An 18,292-nucleotide genomic window follows, 5' to 3' on the forward strand; every position below is an offset into this window, starting at 1 on the left:
TTTGTATCTCCTCTTAATGCGGGGGTCACATGACTGGAGTATGTCACGTGACCCGCCATTCGCTTAGGAGAAGTTCCAACTACATTTCCCAGCAGGCTGTGGGCGGCGAGAGGCGGGACTTCCGGTGTTTAGAAGCCCTGACATTGGCTGCCCGGTGACAGCTCCTGGTTCAGCATGGAGCTCCCGTTACTTACCGATCTGTATCAGTTCACTATGGCGTACGGCTACTGGAAGAGCGGGCGGCACCGGGAGGCGGCGGAGTTCGAGATCTTCTTCCGGGACGCCCCGTTCAATGGCGGCTTCACCCTTTTCTGCGGTCTGGAGGAGACGGTGCGGTTCCTGCGCGAATTCCGATTCTCCGCGGAGGGTGAGAACTTCAGGAGGGTGCCGGATCCCGATAGTGATGGAGTCCTGCCCCGCCCCCATACCGAGTGCCCTGCCCCGCCCCCATACCGAGTGCCCTGCCCCGCCCCGCCCCCATACCGAGTGCCCTGCCCCGCCCTGCCCCCATACCGAGTGCCCTTCCCCGCCCCCATACCGAGTGCCCTTCCCCGCCCCCATACCGAGTGCCCTTCCCCGCCCCCATACCGAGTGCCCTTCCCCGCCCCCATACCGAGTGCCCTTCCCCGCCCCCATACCGAGTGCCCTTCCCCGCCCCCATACCGAGTGCCCTGCCCCGCCCCCATACCGAGTGCCCTTCCCCGCCCCCATACCGAGTGCCCTTCCCCGCCCCCATACCGAGTGCCCTTCCCCGCCCCCATACCGAGTGCCCTTCCCCGCCCCCATACCGAGTGCCCTTCCCCGCCCCCATACCGAGTGCCCTTCCCCGCCCCCATACCGAGTGCCCTTCCCCGCCCCCATACCGAGTGCCCTTCCCCCCCCTATACCGAGTGCCCTTCCCCGCCCCCATACCGAGTGCCCTTCCCCGCTCCCATACCGAGTGCCCTTCCCCGCCCCCATACCGAGTGCCCTTCCCCGCCCCCATACCGAGTGGCCTGCCCCGCCCCCATACCGAGTGCCCTGCCCCGCCCCCCCATATACCGAGTGCCCCGCCCTCCCATATACCGAGTGCCCTGCCCCGCCCCCCATATACCGAATGCCCTGCCCCGCCCCCCATATACCGAATGCCCTGCCCCGCCCCCCATATACCGAGTGCCCTGCCCCGCCCCCCCATATACTGGGTGCCCTGTCCCGCCCCCCCATATACCGGGTGCCCTGCCCCGCCCCCCCATATACCGAGTGCCCTGCCCCGCCCCCCCATATACCGAGTGCCCTGCCCCGCCCCCCCATATACCGAGTGCCCTGCCCCGCCCATATACCGAATGCCCTGCCCCGCCCCCCATATACCGAGTGCCCTGCCCCGCCCCCCCATATACCGGGTGCCCTGTCCCGCCCCCCCATATACCGGGTGCCCTGCCCCGCCCCCCCCCATATACCGAGTGCCCTGCCCCGCCCCCCCATATACCGAGTGCCCTGCCCCGCCCCCCCCATATACCGAGTGCCCTGCCCCGCCCCCCCATATACCGAGTGCCCTGCCCCGCCCCCCCCCCATATACCGAGTGCCCTGCCCCGCCCCCCTATACCGAGTGCCCTGCCCGCCCCCCCTATACCGAGTGCCCTGCCCCGCCCCCCCTATACCGAGTGCCCTGCCCCGCCCCCCCTATACCGAGTGCCCTGCCCCGCCCCCCCTATACCGAGTGCCCTGCCCCGCCCCCTATACCGAGTGCCCTGCCCCGCCCCCTATACCGAGTGCCCTGCCCCGCCCCCTATACCGAGTGCCCTGCCCCGCCCCCTATACCGAGTGCCCTGCCCCGCCCCCCTATACCGAGTGCCCTGCCCCGCCCCCCCATATACCGAGTGCCCCGCCCCCCCATATACCGAGTGCCCCTCCCCCCCCGTACTGAGTGCCTCCTTGCCCCTCTGATGTTGCCCCCTGTGTTGCAGACCTCCAGTACTTGGCGTCCGTCCTCCCGTCCTCTGTGGACCGCGGTTTCTTTGATTTCCTGGGGACAGTAGACGCCTCGGAGGTGACGCTGACGTCTTTTCCAGAGGGATCGGTCGTCTTTCCCAGAGTAGGTATGACCACGGCCTGCTGTGTGTGCCCACCGGGGGCGCCCTCCATATACAGCTGTCCTATGTATCTGTGTTACACCCACGGCTGGGGGACATTATTCTGTGTTACACTGATCTCACCCCCGGGGGACATTATTTTGTATTACACTTGTGGCCGGGGGACATTATTCTGTGTTACACTCGTGGCTGGGGGACATTATTCTGTGTTACACTCATCTCACCCCGAGGGACAATATTCTGTGTTACACTCGTGGCCAGGGAACATTATTCTGTGTTACACCCATGGCCGGGGGACATTATTATGTGTTACACTCGTGGCCGTGTGACATTATTCTGTGTTACACTTGTGGCCAGGGAACATTATTCTGTGTTACACCCACGGCTGGGGGACAATATTCTGTGTTACACCCATGGCCGGGGAACATTATTCTGTGTTACACTCGTGGCCGTGTGACATTATTCTGTGTTACACTCGTGGCCAGGGAACATTATTCTGTGTTACACCCACGGCCGGGGGACATTATTCTGTGTTGCACTGATCTCACCCCGGAGGACATTATTCTGTGTTACACCCACGGCTGGGGGACATTATTCTGTGTTACACTGATCTCACCCCGGAGGACATTATTCTGTGTTACACCCACGGCCGGGGGACATTATTCTGTGTTACACTGATTTCACCATGGGGGACATTATTCTGTGTTACACCCACGGCCGGGGGACATTATTCTGTGTTACACTGATTTCACCATGGGGGACATTATTCTGTGTTACACCCACGGCTGGGGGACATTATTCTGTGTCGCACTGACCTGTGTGATCCGCTGCAGGAGCCGCTGGTGAAGGTGAGGGGGCCGCTCCTGGTGGTCCAGCTGCTGGAGACCACCCTGCTCTGCTTGGTGAATTACGCCAGGTAGGTGGCAGGGAGGAGGCAAGAGGCGGAGCTTTAGGGTGTGTCACATGACCGCGCGCTGGCCCTTTAAGTCCACCTATTTATCTTCCTTCCTCTTCCTCCAGCCTGGTCGCCACCAACGCCGCCCGTTTCCGCCTTGTGGCCGGTCCGGACAAGAAGCTGCTGGAGATGGGTCTGCGGCGGGCGCAGGGGCCGGACGGGGGGCTGTCCGCTGCCAAGTATTCCTATATAGGGGGTGAGTGCTCCGGCCAGGGGGCGGTACCTTCACAGGCTCCTCCCACTTCTGCCATGTTGCGGAGATGACGCTGTCATTGAGCAGGAGTGACCTCAGCACTTGTGGGAGTATGTGGGAGGAGCCGCCATGTTTTAGTGACTCCTCCCCCTTGGTAGTCGCTGACTTCTCTGATTTTCTGTCTTCCAGGCTTTGACTGCACCAGTAATGTGCTGGCCGGGCGGCGGTTCGGCATCCCAGTGGCGGGCACGGTGGCGCACTCCTATGTAGCGTCCTTTTCCTCTATGGATGAGGTGCAGCACCAGGTAAGATCCAATGAAGCCCCGCCCCTCACCTGTCTCCTCACTCCTCCCCTTACTCCACCCCTCACCTGTCTCCTCACTCCTCCCCTTACTCCACCCCTCACCTGTCTCCTCACTCCTCCTCCTACTCCACCCCTCACCTGTCTCCTCACTCCTCCCCTTACTCCACCCCTCACCTGTCTCCTTACTCCGCCCCTCACCTGTCTCCTCACTCCTCCCCTTACTCCGCCCCTCACCTGTCTCCTCACTCCTCCCCTTACTCCGCCCCTCACCTGTCTCCTCACTCCTCCCCTTACTCCGCCCCTCACCTGTCTCCTCACTCCTCCCCTTACTCCGCCCCTCACCTGTCTCCTCACTCCTCCCCTTACTCCGCCCCTCACCTGTCTCCTCACTCCTCCCCTTACTCCGCCCCTCACCTGTCTCCTCACTCCTCCCCTTACTCTGCCCCTTGCCTGTCTCCTTACTCCGCCCCTTGCCTGTCTCCTTGCTCCGCCCCTCGCCTGTCTCCTTACTCCGCCCCTTGCCTGTCTCCTTGCCCTCCCTCATCCTCCCATACTCACTGCTGACTCTCTTCCCATCAGTCTTTGCAGCCGGCCGGCGGTCAGGGAGGCGGGGGTGATTTCCTGGCGCGGTCGCAGTGGTGGCTGCAGAGAGTGTGTTGTCTCCTGTCATCTCCTCTGGGCGGCACCAATGCCGGAGAGCTGGCAGCGTTCGTGTCCTACGCGGTGGCCTTCCCGCTACATTTCCTGGTGGTGGTGGACACCTATAACGTGATGATGTAAGAAGGGGAGGAGCCGGCTGGGGGTGGTAGTGATGTTTTAAGAGGGGGAGGAGCCGGCTGGGGGTGGTAGTGATGATGTAAGAGGGGGAGGGGATGGCTAGGGGTGGTAGTGATGATGTAAGAGGGGGAGGAGCCGGCTGGGGGTGGTAGTGATGATGTAAGAGGGGGAGGGGATGGCTGGGGGTGGTAGTGATGATGTAAGAGGGGGAGGGGCCGGCTGGGGGTGGTAGTGATGATGTAAGAGGGGGAGGGGACAGCTGGGGGTGGTAGTGATGATGTAAGAGGGGGAGAAGCCGGCTGGGGGTGGTAGTGATGATGTAAGAGGGGGAGGGGCCAGCTGGGGTGGTAGTGATGATGTAAGAGGGGGAGGGGCCAGCTGGGGGTAGTAGTGATGATGTAAGAGGGGGAGGGTACGGCTGGGGGTGGTAGTGATGATGTAAGAGGGGGAGGAGCCGGCTGGGGGTGATAGTGATGATGTAAGAGGGGGAGGGTACGGCTGGGGGTGGTAGTGATGATGTAAGAGGGGGCGGGAATGATCTTATCTCTTTGTTATGACATCATGGCTTCTCTCCTGGGCAGGAGCGGCATCCCTAATTTCTGTGCGGTTGCGCTGGCGTTGCAGGAGTTGGGGTACAGCGCGGTGGGGGTGCGGCTGGACAGTGGAGACCTCGCCAAACAGTCGGTGGAGATCCGCATGGTGTTCCGGCGGTGCGCTGAGAGGTGAGGGGGGGGCGGTCATGTGACAGTGCTCCGCCCCCAGTATATGGTAATGCCCCCCTGCTGGGAGAGGAGTGGTTTACCCCGGACATCTCACCCCTCGCCATCTTGCAGGTTCCAGGCTCCGTGGTTCGGGACGTTGTCCATCGCCGTTAGCAACAACATCAGTGAGAAGAGTCTGAAGCTGCTGATGAAAGCGGTGAGCCCCCCCTCCCCACCCCCCGTGGGTCACGCTAAGTGGTCTTCCAGTATTTATCAGCTGCTGTATGTCCTGCAGGAAGTGGTGTATTCTCTCCAGTCTGACACAGTGCTCTCTGCTGCCACCTCTGTCCATGTCAGGAACTGTCCAGAGCAGGAGAGGTTTTCTTTTCAATCTTTATTTATTGAAGTTTTTTAGTTTTTACAACAATACTTTAGGGAATACAGAGAGAAAAAGAGGGGGGAGGGGGTCCGGGACCCCATTATAGATTCAGTTCAAAACTATAATACATAATGTAGATAGAAGTTACAGAGGCATAAGTCTTTTCTAGACATAAAATATAGAGGGGGAATAGGAAACAGAGGAGAAGAAGAGAGGGAAGTGAGGGGGGGGGGGGGGGAGTCCTGCGTCCCACCATGTCAAAGACTCAAGAACAAAAATGTAAGTGTAAAATATCCATATACAGATATGTATTGTACATTATAAAACATACTACTCAGGATCGGTGACGTTTCTATAGGGCTATCCAAGGACCCCACACCTTTAAGTAGGCATCATGGGAGAAGTTCTGCCAACTAATTTCCTCCAGCCTTTCAATCCAGTCAGATATTGATGGGGGGGGGGGGGGGTCGGGGGTCAGTAGACCTCACATGGAGGGGGATAAGCATTTTGACTACAGCCACCAAGTGGGTAATAAGAAAACAATTATTGGGACAGAGAGGGGGTTGGTGCCCATAGGAGGAGAACATATTCCGGGGAAAGTGGGGGATTGGAGTTGGGTAGAAGGACACATGTTCCCAGAAAGGGGGAATGGCGCCGTAAAACCACCAAATGTGGGATAGTGAACCTCTTTCTCTACCGCATCTCCAACATGTGTCCTTGGGTGTGGGGGGCGGCTGGGGCTCTATACCACCTAGCAAACAGCTTGTAGGAGGCCGCTTGTACTCGGACACATGTGGAGAAGCCATGAGAGTGAGTCGCCATAAATGTTCCTCGGAGAAGACCATCTGGAGCTCCTTCTCCCAGGCTAAAATACTGCGCCGTTTACTATCATTATTCGTGGAGGTAAGGTGGTGATAACGTTTAGAGATGGCCCTTTTAGGGGGGCCGAGAAAAGTGCCAGTGTTTCTAACCAGTTGTTGATTTACTGTATGTGTTACAGATTATTTGTTGGGCTTGGGAATCATTAGGAGGCAATAAGGAAACAAGATTGGGTGAGGGTTGTTGTTTAAGTAAATCTTTGAATCGCCACAACGGGGACTTCTATGGGCCTAGATCCTAACACTACTGGGAGTAGATGTAAAGGGGTAATGGGGGGGGGGCAGGGAAACTCAGGGTCTCTTAGCTGAAGGGATTAATGGACAAGGAGAGTGGCTGGTAATGTAGGTGGCAACACCGCTCTCGTATTGGTATTAGGCTCAGCGCGCCACAACTGAAATTCCCTAATATGACTTAGTAGAGAAAGTTCAAGGTCAATGTGGGGTGGATAGGATTCAGGTAAGTTCCTAGTCAGGGCGAGCCATCGTGTGGAGCTTCATAATAAGCTCTGAGGTCGGGGGGGGCAAATCCTCCTCGGGATTCCTGAGGTGATAGTCGTGCGTATGAGAAGCCCGGTTTCTTGCTCTGCCAAAGGAACTTAGTGAATTCTTAGCGCACTGAGCAAAAGAAAAATGTAGGAATAAGTATAGGGAGGCATTGTATTATGCTGCGTTTACACGGAGCCATAATTGGCCCAATCGTACGATTAACGATTTAGAAGTAACAATTTTTTTTTATAACGATCAGCGTTTAGATGGAACGATATATCGTACGGAAAAATCGTTTCTGTATTTAGGTAGGAGAAAGTCTCAAAATGTTTTATAATAAGTGATAGGGTGATCAGGGCCGGGGGATTCTCCAGAGGGGATAGAACAAAGTACTTTATCTGCTTCGGTGCAAGAAGAGATGATTATTGGGTGGGAGAAAGTACCGGAAGCTCCAGGGAGTCCAGAAACTCACTAATCGGCTCAGTATGAGATTTCTGTTCTTCTGGGGAGTTTATGGATCGCAGATTATATAGATTGTGATAAAAGCGTCTGCAATATCTTCCATCTTGGTGAGGAGAGAACTCATTCATTTGTCGCGTTGGTTTTTCCTTTCTGAGCCCAAAGCGATCAGTTCTCTTCTCAGAACTACTTTATGTGTTTCCCAAAGAATAGGAGCTGAGATGTCAGGGGTATCATTCTCCGCAAAGAAAAGAGAGAGACCATCTCTGACCTTGTCTACACAATCGGTGTCACTGAAAAGGGTCTCGTCCAGAGACCAACGCATCGGGAGAATAGGTAATGAGGAAATCTAGACCGGGGCCTGGTCCGAAATAGTAATATTGCCTATTTCAGCTGATGGACCTCTGCAGGCTTCTCTGAGATATAAAAATATAATCAATGCGGTGGTAAGTGCCTCTTGGACAAGAGAAAAAAGAATAATCTCTTGTGGTGGGATTTGTAAGTCTCCATATGGGGGAGAGTTATCAAACATGGTGTAAAGTGAAACTGGCTCATTCGCCCCCGGCAACCAATCAGATTCCACCTCTCATTCCTCACAGCCTCTTTGGAAAATGAAAGGTGGAATCTGATTGGTTGCCGGGGGCGACTGAGCCAGTTTCACTTTACACCATGTTTGATAAATCTCCCCCCATACGTCTACCAGATGTAGTTCTGTTAGAGTCTTTTGAAGCTTACCTAATTTTTTTTTATAGGAGACATGTTGTGCATTTGAAGTTGAGTCTAATAGCGGTTCAATGGCCGTGTTAAAGTCTCCTCCTACTATACTCATCCCTTCGGCGAACGTTGAGAAGGATGATAGCGTAGAGCACAACCAAAGGGTAGGGTTGGACTTAGGGGCATTTAAACACGCAAGACACACCACCTCCGAGGCAATATTTCCTTTAAGAGAGAGGTACCTTCCTTCGGACCAATCTGCTGAGCGGTTAGGGTACTATTACACGGAACGATAATCGGCCCGATTCGGCCAATTATCGCTCCGTGTAATAAATACAACAATCAGCCGATGATATCGTTGATATAGGTTTGGACCTATTTACGTCTACGTGTACTAGCAGTGTGCGGCCGGCGACTGACGATATACATTACCTATCCACGTTCCAGGGCTGCTGCTGCGGTCGTCTTCTCCCCGGGTCCTGCGCTCTAGCTTCAATCACAATCACAGGCCATGACAGGCCACTCTGAAGCTAGAGCGCGCGGGACCCGTGGAGAAGCGGACGGCAGGAGCAGCCCTGGAGCGTGGATAGGTAATGTCTACAGTTTAAGCAAGGGCTACAAGGACATCAGTAACGATGTCCCTGCAGCACTTTTTTAACGATTATCTGGCCGTGTAATAGGTCCATTAAACGAGCGCCGATCCAGCAGATCGCTGCTCGTTTACAGGTATTATCGGGCCCCCATTGGCCCGTGTAATACCACCCTTAGGGTAAAGGTCAGATTCTTCTGGATTCCCACACTGACTCCACCTGCTGCCTTACAGGGGTCGGGACTATTAAACCATTGGAAAACAGATGTGGGCGTTTTAGAGATGTTGGATTCCTTGAAATGTGTTTCTTGGAGGAATAGTATGGAAACATGTTCTAATTCTAATTACTTGGGTCCTTTTCTGCGGAACATTCAATCCTTTTGCATTAAAAGAGGCACATATAATCTTAGCCATAACTTAGAGAAATAGAACATATACCTCATAAGTGCATAACACTTAAAGGGATACTCCGGCGGAAATCTTTTTCCCAGTAATTAAAACACATTACAAAGTTATATAACTCTGTAATATGCTTTAATCACCTATCTGCCCCCCTTCCCTATTTTTTCCCACCTCAACCAGGAAGTGAAGTAAACTCATTCTTATCTAATGACTGTTGACCCCAGGGAGCCATTTTGTGACAATGACATCATCAAGAGGGAGGCTGGTCTAAGCCCTGTTAAGCCAATGATTGGTTGAGAAAACTGTTAGCCATCTAACAGTTCTACAGAGTCAGTTAGACATCACAGGAGAAAAAGTGCATCATGGGAAAGCCCAAACCAGGAAGTGAAGAAAAAATGAAGACACCAACTGAATCTTCAGCTCAGTTTATTTTTATCAGCACTGGAGTTGTCCTTTAAACCATACAGGTGTATATGGAGTTGACATGTAGTAGGGTAGCATGGCTTGGGAAGGGGGGGAGGGGTGGGGAGGTAATTTAGGGAAGTGGTGGGGGAAATAAAAACTATATACAATAACCATTGCCACAAAAATAGTGGTCTAGTAAACAGTTGGGGGGGGGGGGTATATACCCAAGAAAATGTAACAGAAATTGCATAGTTAGGGGGGAGAGATGACTCAGTGGATAGAGGTGGCAGCAGAGAGCACTGTTTCAGACTGGAGAGAATACACCACTTCCTGCAGGATATACAGCAGCTGATAAGTACTGGAACACTGGAGATTTTTTTTAATAGAAATTAATTACAAATCTATATAACTTTGTGTCATCAGTTGATTTAAAAAAAAAAATGTTGGAGGGCAGCTACAAAGAGTGTCTCTGGCTCTGGAGGACCCAACCTGTCCTGCATTACAGATAATATAGTGACTGTGTGTAATGCTCCATCTCTCCTGCGGGGGCAGCACCCTGATTGTATCCTGGAGCTCTGTGCCGGAGGGTGGGCGGTAGGAGCTGGGTGCTGTTCAGATGCTGTACAGATACTTTGGCAGCTGAAGTTTTGTTACAGTGTTTCAGGTGACTGATCGTGTATCTTCTGCTCTGACAGGAGAATGAGATCAATGTGATCGGTGTGGGGACCCACCTGGTGACCTGCCCCCTGCAGCCGTCCCTGGGCTGTGTCTATAAGGTGAGAGGGGGGATCTACAGCTCCGCAGCAGCATCCGCCAGCCGCAGCTCCTGCTCCCCTGTAACAGCGGCAGCTTCTTGTCCTTGCAGCTGGTGCAGGTGAACGACCAACCGCGCATGAAGATCAGTGAGGATCAGGAGAAGAGCACAATACCGGGGAGCAAAGCCCTGTACAGACTGTACGACCGCTCCGGTGAGCTCCCACATCTCCCAGCATCCCCTGCTGCCTCACTGTGACCCCACCAGCAGAATAGTGAGCGCAGCTCTGGAGTATAATACGGGATGTAACTCAGGATCAGTAATGTAATGTATGTACACAGTGACCCCACCAGCAGAATAGTGAGTGCAGCTCTGGAGTATAATACAGGATGTAACTCAGGATCAGTAATGTATGTACACAGTGACCCCACCAGCAGAATAGTGAGTGCAGCTCTGGAGTATAATACAGGATGTGATAGTGTTATTGTGGTGTTTGCAGGTGTGCGGGATAATACAGCGGTGTGTGGTGAGTGTGAGGCTGGAGCAGACAATACATCTATGCACTTGTGTATATTGTACAGTTGTGTTATTTATATTGTTGGTTTGTTGTTATGTTTTATATTTTTAAATAAAAAATCTACAGGCTGTGACTCCCATTGCTTTGTCTTTGGTGACAGATCAGCCGCTCCTGGACCTGATGACGCTGGAGGATGAGTCTCCACCGCAGCTGGGGAAGGAAGTGAAGGTTTATGAATTGGGGAGAAGTGCTGAGGACGAGTGTGTGACACCGATCAGAGCAGAATCCTTGCATCGCACTTACTTCCAGCATGGAGAGGTGAGAGCGCGGGACGAGAGGGGGGTTATCAGAACAACCCCTCACATGATCCCTGACATGCGGTGTCCGATTACCCCAACACCGACTCCCCCCCCCCCCCTGGATCAGTGTGATCTATGCGGTGCCCTATCTCCTCCTACCCCTCCCCGGATCAGTGTGATCTATGTGGTGCCCCATCCCCCCCCCTGGATCAGTGTGATCTATGTGTGCCCCATCCCCCCCGGATCAGTGTGATCTATGCGGTGCCCCATCCCCCCCCGGATCAGTGTGATCTATGTGTGCCCCATCCCCCCCGGATCAGTGTGATCTATGCGGTGCCCCATCCCCCCCCAGATCAGTGTGATCTATGTGGTGAGAGGACGGGACGGGAGGGGGGTTATCAGAACAACCCCTCACATGATCCCTGACATGCGGTGTCCGATTACCCCAACACCGACTCCCCCCCCCCCCCCTGGATCAGTGTGATCTATGCGGTGCCCTATCTCCTCCTACCCCTCCCCGGATCAGTGTGATCTATGTGGTGCCCCATCCCCCCCGGATCAGTGTGATCTGTGTGGTGCCCCATCCCCCCCCCCTGGATCAGTGTGATCTATGTGTGCCCCATCCCCCCCGGATCAGTGTGATCTATGCGGTGCCCCACCCCCCCCCGGATCACTGTGATCTATGCGGTGCCCCATCCCCCCCGGATCAGTGTGATCTATGCGGTGCCCCATCCCCCCCGGATCAGTGTGATCTATGCGGTGCCCCATCCCCCCAGCATCAGTGTGATCTATGTGTGCCCCATCCCCCCCGGATCAGTGTGATCTATGCGGTGCCCCATCCCCCCCCGGATCAGTGTGATCTATGTGTGCCCCATCCCCCCCCGGATCAGTGTGATCTATGTGTGCCCCATCCCCCCTGGATCAGTGTGATCTATGCGGTGCCCCACCCCCCCCGGATCAGTGTGATCTATGCGGTGCCCCATCCCCCCCCAGATCAGTGTGATCTATGTGGTGAGAGGACGGGACGGGAGGGGGGTTATCAGAACAACCCCTCACATGATCCCTGACATGCGGTGTCCGATTACCCCAACACCGACTCCCCCCCCCCCCCGGATCAGTGTGATCTATGCGGTGCCCTATCTCCTCCTACCCCTCCCCGGATCAGTGTGATCTATGTGGTGCCCCATCCCCCCCGGATCAGTGTGATCTGTGTGGTGCCCCATCCCCCCCCCCTGGATCAGTGTGATCTATGTGTGCCCCCTCCCCCCCGGATCAGTGTGTTCTATGCGGTGCCCCATCCCCCCCGGATCAGTGTGATCTGTGTGGTGCCCCATCCCCCCCCCTGGATCAGTGTGATCTATGCGGTGCCCCATCCCCCCCGGATCAGTGTGATCTATGCGGTGCCCCATCCCCCCCGGATCACTGTGATCTATGCGGTGCCCCATCCCCCCGGATCAGTGTGATCTATGCGGTGCCCCATCCCCCCCGCATCAGTGTGATCTATGCGGTGCCCCATCCCCCCCGCATCAGTGTGATCTATGCGGTGCCCCATCCCCCCCGGATCACTGTGATCTATGCGGTGCCCCATCCCCCCCGGATCACTGTGATCTATGCGGTGCCCCATCCCCCCCGGATCACTGTGATCTATGCGGTGCCCCATCCCCCCCGGATCACTGTGATCTATGCGGTGCCCCATCCCCCCCGGATCACTGTGATCTATGCGGTGTCCGATTCCCCTCCCCTCCCGGGATCAGTGTGATCTATGTGGTGCCCCATCCCCCCCGGGATCAGTGTGATCTATGTGGTGCCCCATCCCCCCCCCCCCGGATCAGTGTGATCTATGCGGTGTCTGATTTACCTCCCCCCCTCCAGATCAGTGTGATCTATGCGGTGTCCAATAGGTGTGATCATGTCCTGCAGTTAGCGCTGATCACTATTACGAGACTGCTGATCCTCCTCATCCTGCTATCCGCCATATTTGCTCCTTTCAGGTTGTGCAGCCTCTTCCGACACTCGCCGAGATCCGGTCTTATGCCCAGAAATCCCTCCGCAGCCTCAGGCCTGAGCAGCGGCAGCTGGACGACCCCCAGCCATACCGGGTAAGTGGTCGGGAATGAGCAGCTGCGGTGGCCTGTGGGGGGGGAAGGGGGGAGAGACGGACAAACTAACATGTTCATCCACCAGACATAAACAACAAAACTCCCCATCTGCTGCAGCCATGTTGTCTCTTCCATCATATATACAGGACAGATGCCAGCACTGATGTACAATGGGAGCTATTGCTCGCTGCTGTCAGCCATTCCTGGCCAGGATGAGCGTTCCCTCTGTTGGCTGTGGCCGTTCATGTATACTCGGGGATAACACCCAGTATCCGCCATCAGGCCATTAGGGTGCGTTCACACTGAGAAGGCAAAGAGGAAAGTTTCCCGCTTGAAATTCCTCCCCTATTCAGCTCTAGCGGGATTCAAGCCCCATTGACTTCAATAGGATCCCTCTAGTGGAATCCGCCCAAGGAGTTGATGTGTCAAAGTGGATCCACGGTGGAAAATTCCAGCGTGTGAACAGCAGAGCGGAAATCCCATAAACCACAATAGGACATTGCTGTGTACATATAATATGGGAGGAGAGCGGATTCTGCTTCAGATTCCTCAGTGGTTGGTCAGGAGATGGTCGGCTATATAGAGTCCGTATAGGCGGAGCCGGCCTCAGCCAGCCAGTGGTCGGCGCTGGCTTCACACAGCATTTTTTGCAGTATATTTTTCATTTTTTATTTTTTTAGCCAAAATCTGATGTATTTGTCCACCAAGAAACATCACCTCGTTCACACTATGCGGCAACAATCTCATTCACTTCTATGGAAGCTATGGAGTAATGTGGAAAGGCACGCGGCGCTGCTCAGCACATAAAGAGAGAGGGGGAGGTTATCAGACATGGTGTAAAGTAAGACTGGCTCTGTCGCCCCCGGCAACCAATCAGATTCCACTGCTCATTTTCCAAAGAGTGTGTGAGGAATGAAAGGTGGAATCTGATTGGTTGCTGGCGACTGAGCCAGTCTCACTTTACACCATGCCTGATAAATCTCCCCATTGAGTCCAGCAAAATTCTTCAAATACAAGAAACAGTAGAGCAGCGGCACTCACCCCGTCTTCTCTTCTAGCTTTATTGAAGTACAAAAAACATGATATTTGTGCCGATCAGCAGACAGGTGACAAACAAAAGTGCACAAAGTGACGGAACATTTCAAGCGCATGCAAACTTCGGCTACAGCTTGACAAAGCTGTATCATGCGTGCAGCGGGTCATGTGACTGATCCTGTATCATGCGTGCAGCGGGTCATGTGACTGATCCTGTATCATGCGTGCAGCGGGTCATGTGACTGATCCTGTATCATGCGTGCAGCGGGTCATGTGACTGATCCTGTATCATTTAGGTGGCGGGGCCCTGTGACTGATCCTGTATCATTTGTGCAGTGGGTTATGTGACTGATCCTGTATCATGCGTGTGGCGGGTCATGTGACAGATCCTGTATCATTTGTGCAGTGGGTCATGTGACTGATCCTGTATCATTTGTGCAGTGGGTCATGTGACAGATCCTGTATCATTTGTGCAGTGGGTCATGTGACTGATCCTGTATCATGCGTGCGGCGGGTTATGTGACTGTTCCTGTATCATGCGTGCGGCGGGGCCCTGTGACTGATCCTGTATCATGCGTGCAGCGGGTCATGTGACTGTTCCTGTATCATGCGTGCGGCGGGTTATGTGATTGATCCTGTATCATGCGTGTGGCGGGTCATGTGACTGATCCTGTATCATGCGTGCGGCGGGGCCCTGTGACTGATCCTGTATCATGCGTGCGGCGGGGCCCTGTGACTGATCCTGTATCATGCGTGCGGCGGGTCATGTGACTGATCCTGTATCATGCGTGCGGCGGGTCATGTGACTGATCCTGTATCATTTAGGTGGCGGGGCCCTGTGACTGATCCTGTATCATGCGTGCAGCGGGTCATGTGACTGATCCTGTATCATGCGTGCAGCGGGACATGTGACTGATCCTGTATCATGCGTGCGGCGGGTCATGTGACTGATCCTGTATCATTTAGGTGGCGGGGCCCTGTGACTGATCCTGTATCATGCGTGCGGCGGGGCCCTGTGCCTGATCCTGTATCATTTAGGTGGCGGGGCCCTGTGACTGATCCTGTATCATGCGTGCGGCGGGGCCCTGTGACTGATCCTGTATCATGCGTGCGGCGGGTCATGTGACTGATCCTGTATCATGCGTGCGGCGGGTCATGTGACTGATCCTGTATCATGCGTGCGGCGGGTCATGTGACTGATCCTGTATCATGCGTGCGGCGGGTCATGTGACTGATCCTGTATCATGCGTGCGGCGGGTCATGTGACTGATCCTGTATCATGCGTGCGGCGGGGCCCTGTGACTGATCCTGTATCATGCGTGCGGCGGGGCCCTGTGACTGATCCTGTATCATGCGTGCGGCGGGTCATGTGACTGATCCTGTATCATGCGTGCGGCGGGTCATGTGACTGATCCTGTATCATGCGTGCGGCGGGTTATGTGACTGATCCTGTATCATGCGTGCGGCGGGTCATGTGACTGATCCTGTATCATGCGTGCGGCGGGTCATGTGACTGATACTGTATCATGCGTGCGGCGGGTCATGTGACTGATCCTGTATCATGCGTGCGGCGGGTCATGTGACTGATCCTGTATCATGCGTGCGGCGGGTCATGTGACTGATCCTGTATCATGCGTGCGGCGGGTCATGTGACTGATCCTGTATCATGCGTGCGGCGTGTCATGTGACTGATCCTGTATCATGCGTGCGGCGGGTCATGTGACTGATCCTGTATCATGCGTGCGGCGGGTCATGTGACTGATCCTGTATCATGCGTGCGGCGGGTCATGTGACTGATCCTGTATCATGCGTGCGGCGGGTCATGTGACTGATCCTGTATCATGCGTGCGGCGGGTCATGTGACTGATCCTGTATCATGCGTGCGGCGGGTCATGTGACTGATCCTGTATCATGCGTGCGGCGGGTCCCTGTGACTGATCCTGTATCATGCGTGCGGCGGGTCATGTGACTGATCCTGTATCATGCGTGCGGCGGGTCATGTGACTGATCCTGTATCATGCGTGCGGCGGGTCATGTGACTGATACTGTATCATGCGTGCGGCGGGTCATGTGACTGATACTGTATCATGCGTGCGGCGGGTCATGTGACTGATCCTGTATCATGCGTGCGGCGGGTCATGTGACTGATCCTGTATCATGCGTGCGGCGGGTCCCTGTGACTGATCCTGTATCATGCGTGCGGCGGGGCCCTGTGACTGATCCTGTATCATGCGTGCGGCGGGGCCCTGTGACTGATCCTGTATCATGCGTGCGGATCCTGTATCATGCGTGCGGCGGGTCATGTGACTGATCCTGTATCATGTGTGCGGCGGGGCCCTGTGACTGATCCTGTATCATGCGTGCGGCGGGGCCCTGTGACTGATCCTGTATCATGCGTGCGGCGGGTCATGTGACTGATCCTGTATCATGTGTGCGGCGGGGCCCTGTGACTGATCCTGTATCATGCGTGCGGCGGGTCATGTGACTGATCCTGTATCATTTAGGTGGCGGGGCCCTGTGACTGATCCTGTATCATGCGTGCGGCGGGTCATGTGACTGATCCTGTATCATGCGTGCGGCGGGTCATGTGACTGATCCTGTATCATGCGTGCGGCGGGGCCCTGTGACTGATCCTGTATCATGCGTGCGGCGGGGCCCTGTGACTGATCCTGTATCATGCGTGCGGCGGGGCCCTGTGACTGATCCTGTATCATGCGTGCGGCGGGTCATGTGACTTATCCTGTATCATGCGTGCGGCGGGTCATGTGACTGATCCTGTATCATGTGTGCGGCGGGGCCCTGTGACTGATCCTGTATCATGCGTGCGGCGGGTTATGTGACTGATCCTGTATCATGCGTGCGGCGGGTCATGTGACTGATCCTGTATCATGCGTGCGGCGGGTCATGTGACTGATCCTGTATCATGCGTGCGGCGGGTCATGTGACTGATCCTGTATCATGCGTGCGGCGGGTCATGTGACTGATCCTGTATCATGCGTGCGGCGGGTCATGTGACTGATCCTGTATCATGCGTGCGGCGGGTCATGTGACTGATCCTGTATCATGCGTGCGGCAGGGTCCTGTGACTGATCCTGTATCACGCGTGCGGCGGGTTATGTGACTGATCCTGTATCATGCGTGCGGCGGGTTATGTGACTGATCCGGTCTCATTTGTGCGGCCGATTAAATACATTACCATCAGCCACACATCCCATTTACACGGCCACGTGACTGATACGCGATGATTTTCGGGCCTGCTCATGCGGTGGGCTTAGCTGTTCCTGGAACCAATTGTGCAAAATTCCCTGTTCCAGCAATAAATAAGCTTCTCTGGTTGCCGGCACATTTCCAAGTCACGGCCACGGAGGGGACCATCAGGGTTGGTGGCAGTCTCTGTCCTGCATGCAGCTGCTCTGCAACAGATGGTGCAGGTAGGGGACAATGGTGGCGGGCTAAGAAGCAGTCTGTTCGGCAGCCATGTTTCCAAACAAAAACTTTGCTAGGTCTTACTTTCAGGGGAGATCTTAGATTTGGCAAAACCTACTAGGTCTGATTTTCAGAGAAACTGTATTACACAGCAGCATGTAATCCTCTATACTTTACACTGCGGGGATGGGGAATCTTAAGCCCAGGCATGATGGGAGTTGTAGTTCTGCCACCATTGCTGGGCTGAAGGTTCCCGGTCCGTTTTACACGACGAGACTATGATTAGTTTTTTGGTAATCTCATGTAGAGACGTGAAGGAGTGCTGACTCAGCTGCCTCTTCTCTTCTTGTATACAGGTCGCAGTTACTGAGAGACTACACAGCCTCCTGTGCACCCTGCGGAGGAGCAGCCGCCATCTGCAGTAGCTGAAGCACAGGCCACGTGTACAGTGCAGGACAAGCAGCCACCAGTATAGCTATACACTGCCCTCACCTCTCTACAGGATACATCACATCAAATTAAAGGGGTACTCTAGCAAAAAAAAAATAAAATTCATATCAATTACAGCCAGGAATTTCTAATTTACTTCTATTAAGAAAAAAATCTCCAGTCTTCCAGTACTTATCTGCTGCTGTATGCCCTGCAGGAAGTGGTGTATTCTCTCCAATCTGAAAGTACTCTCTGCTGCCACCTCTGTCCATGTCAGGAACTGTCCAGAGCAGCAGCAAATCCCTATAGAAAACCTCTCCTGCTCTGGACAGTTCCTGGCATGGACAGAGGTGGCAGCAGAGAGCAGTGTGTCAGACTGGAAAGAATACACTACTTCCTCCAGGACACACAGCAGCTGATA

General features: G+C 54.7%; 1 protein-coding gene across 1 annotated transcript; it reads left to right on the plus strand.

The window, feature by feature from the left end:
- Window positions 1–88: 88 nt before the first annotated feature.
- NAPRT (nicotinate phosphoribosyltransferase) lies at window positions 89–18,003 on the plus strand. Its single transcript, XM_069956975.1, has 13 exons — window positions 89–367; window positions 1,945–2,072; window positions 2,904–2,986; window positions 3,091–3,221; window positions 3,408–3,523; window positions 4,102–4,298; window positions 4,881–5,021; window positions 5,133–5,217; window positions 10,008–10,088; window positions 10,178–10,280; window positions 10,744–10,901; window positions 12,874–12,981; window positions 17,799–18,003. Exons 1-13 carry the CDS (start codon window positions 175–177, stop codon window positions 17,865–17,867), a joined length of 1,593 nt encoding a protein of 530 aa, XP_069813076.1. The 5' UTR covers window positions 89–174; the 3' UTR covers window positions 17,868–18,003.
- The last annotated feature ends 289 nt before the right edge of the window (window positions 18,004–18,292 follow it).

Source organism: Dendropsophus ebraccatus, chromosome 2, assembly GCF_027789765.1.
Source record: "Dendropsophus ebraccatus isolate aDenEbr1 chromosome 2, aDenEbr1.pat, whole genome shotgun sequence".
Classification (NCBI taxonomy): Eukaryota; Metazoa; Chordata; class Amphibia; order Anura; family Hylidae; genus Dendropsophus; species Dendropsophus ebraccatus.

Bases quoted from the DNA above. Each gene is read 5' to 3' on its own strand.
- NAPRT (XM_069956975.1), top strand. From the start codon at position 175: ATGGAGCTCCCGTTACTTACCGATCTGTATCAGTTCACTATGGCGTAC. The intron at 368-1,944 runs GTGAGAACTTCA...CCTGTGTTGCAG, and splicing joins ATTCCGATTCTCCGCGGAGG to ACCTCCAGTACTTGGCGTCC. The intron at 2,987-3,090 runs GTAGGTGGCAGG...CTCTTCCTCCAG, and splicing joins TGCTTGGTGAATTACGCCAG to CCTGGTCGCCACCAACGCCG.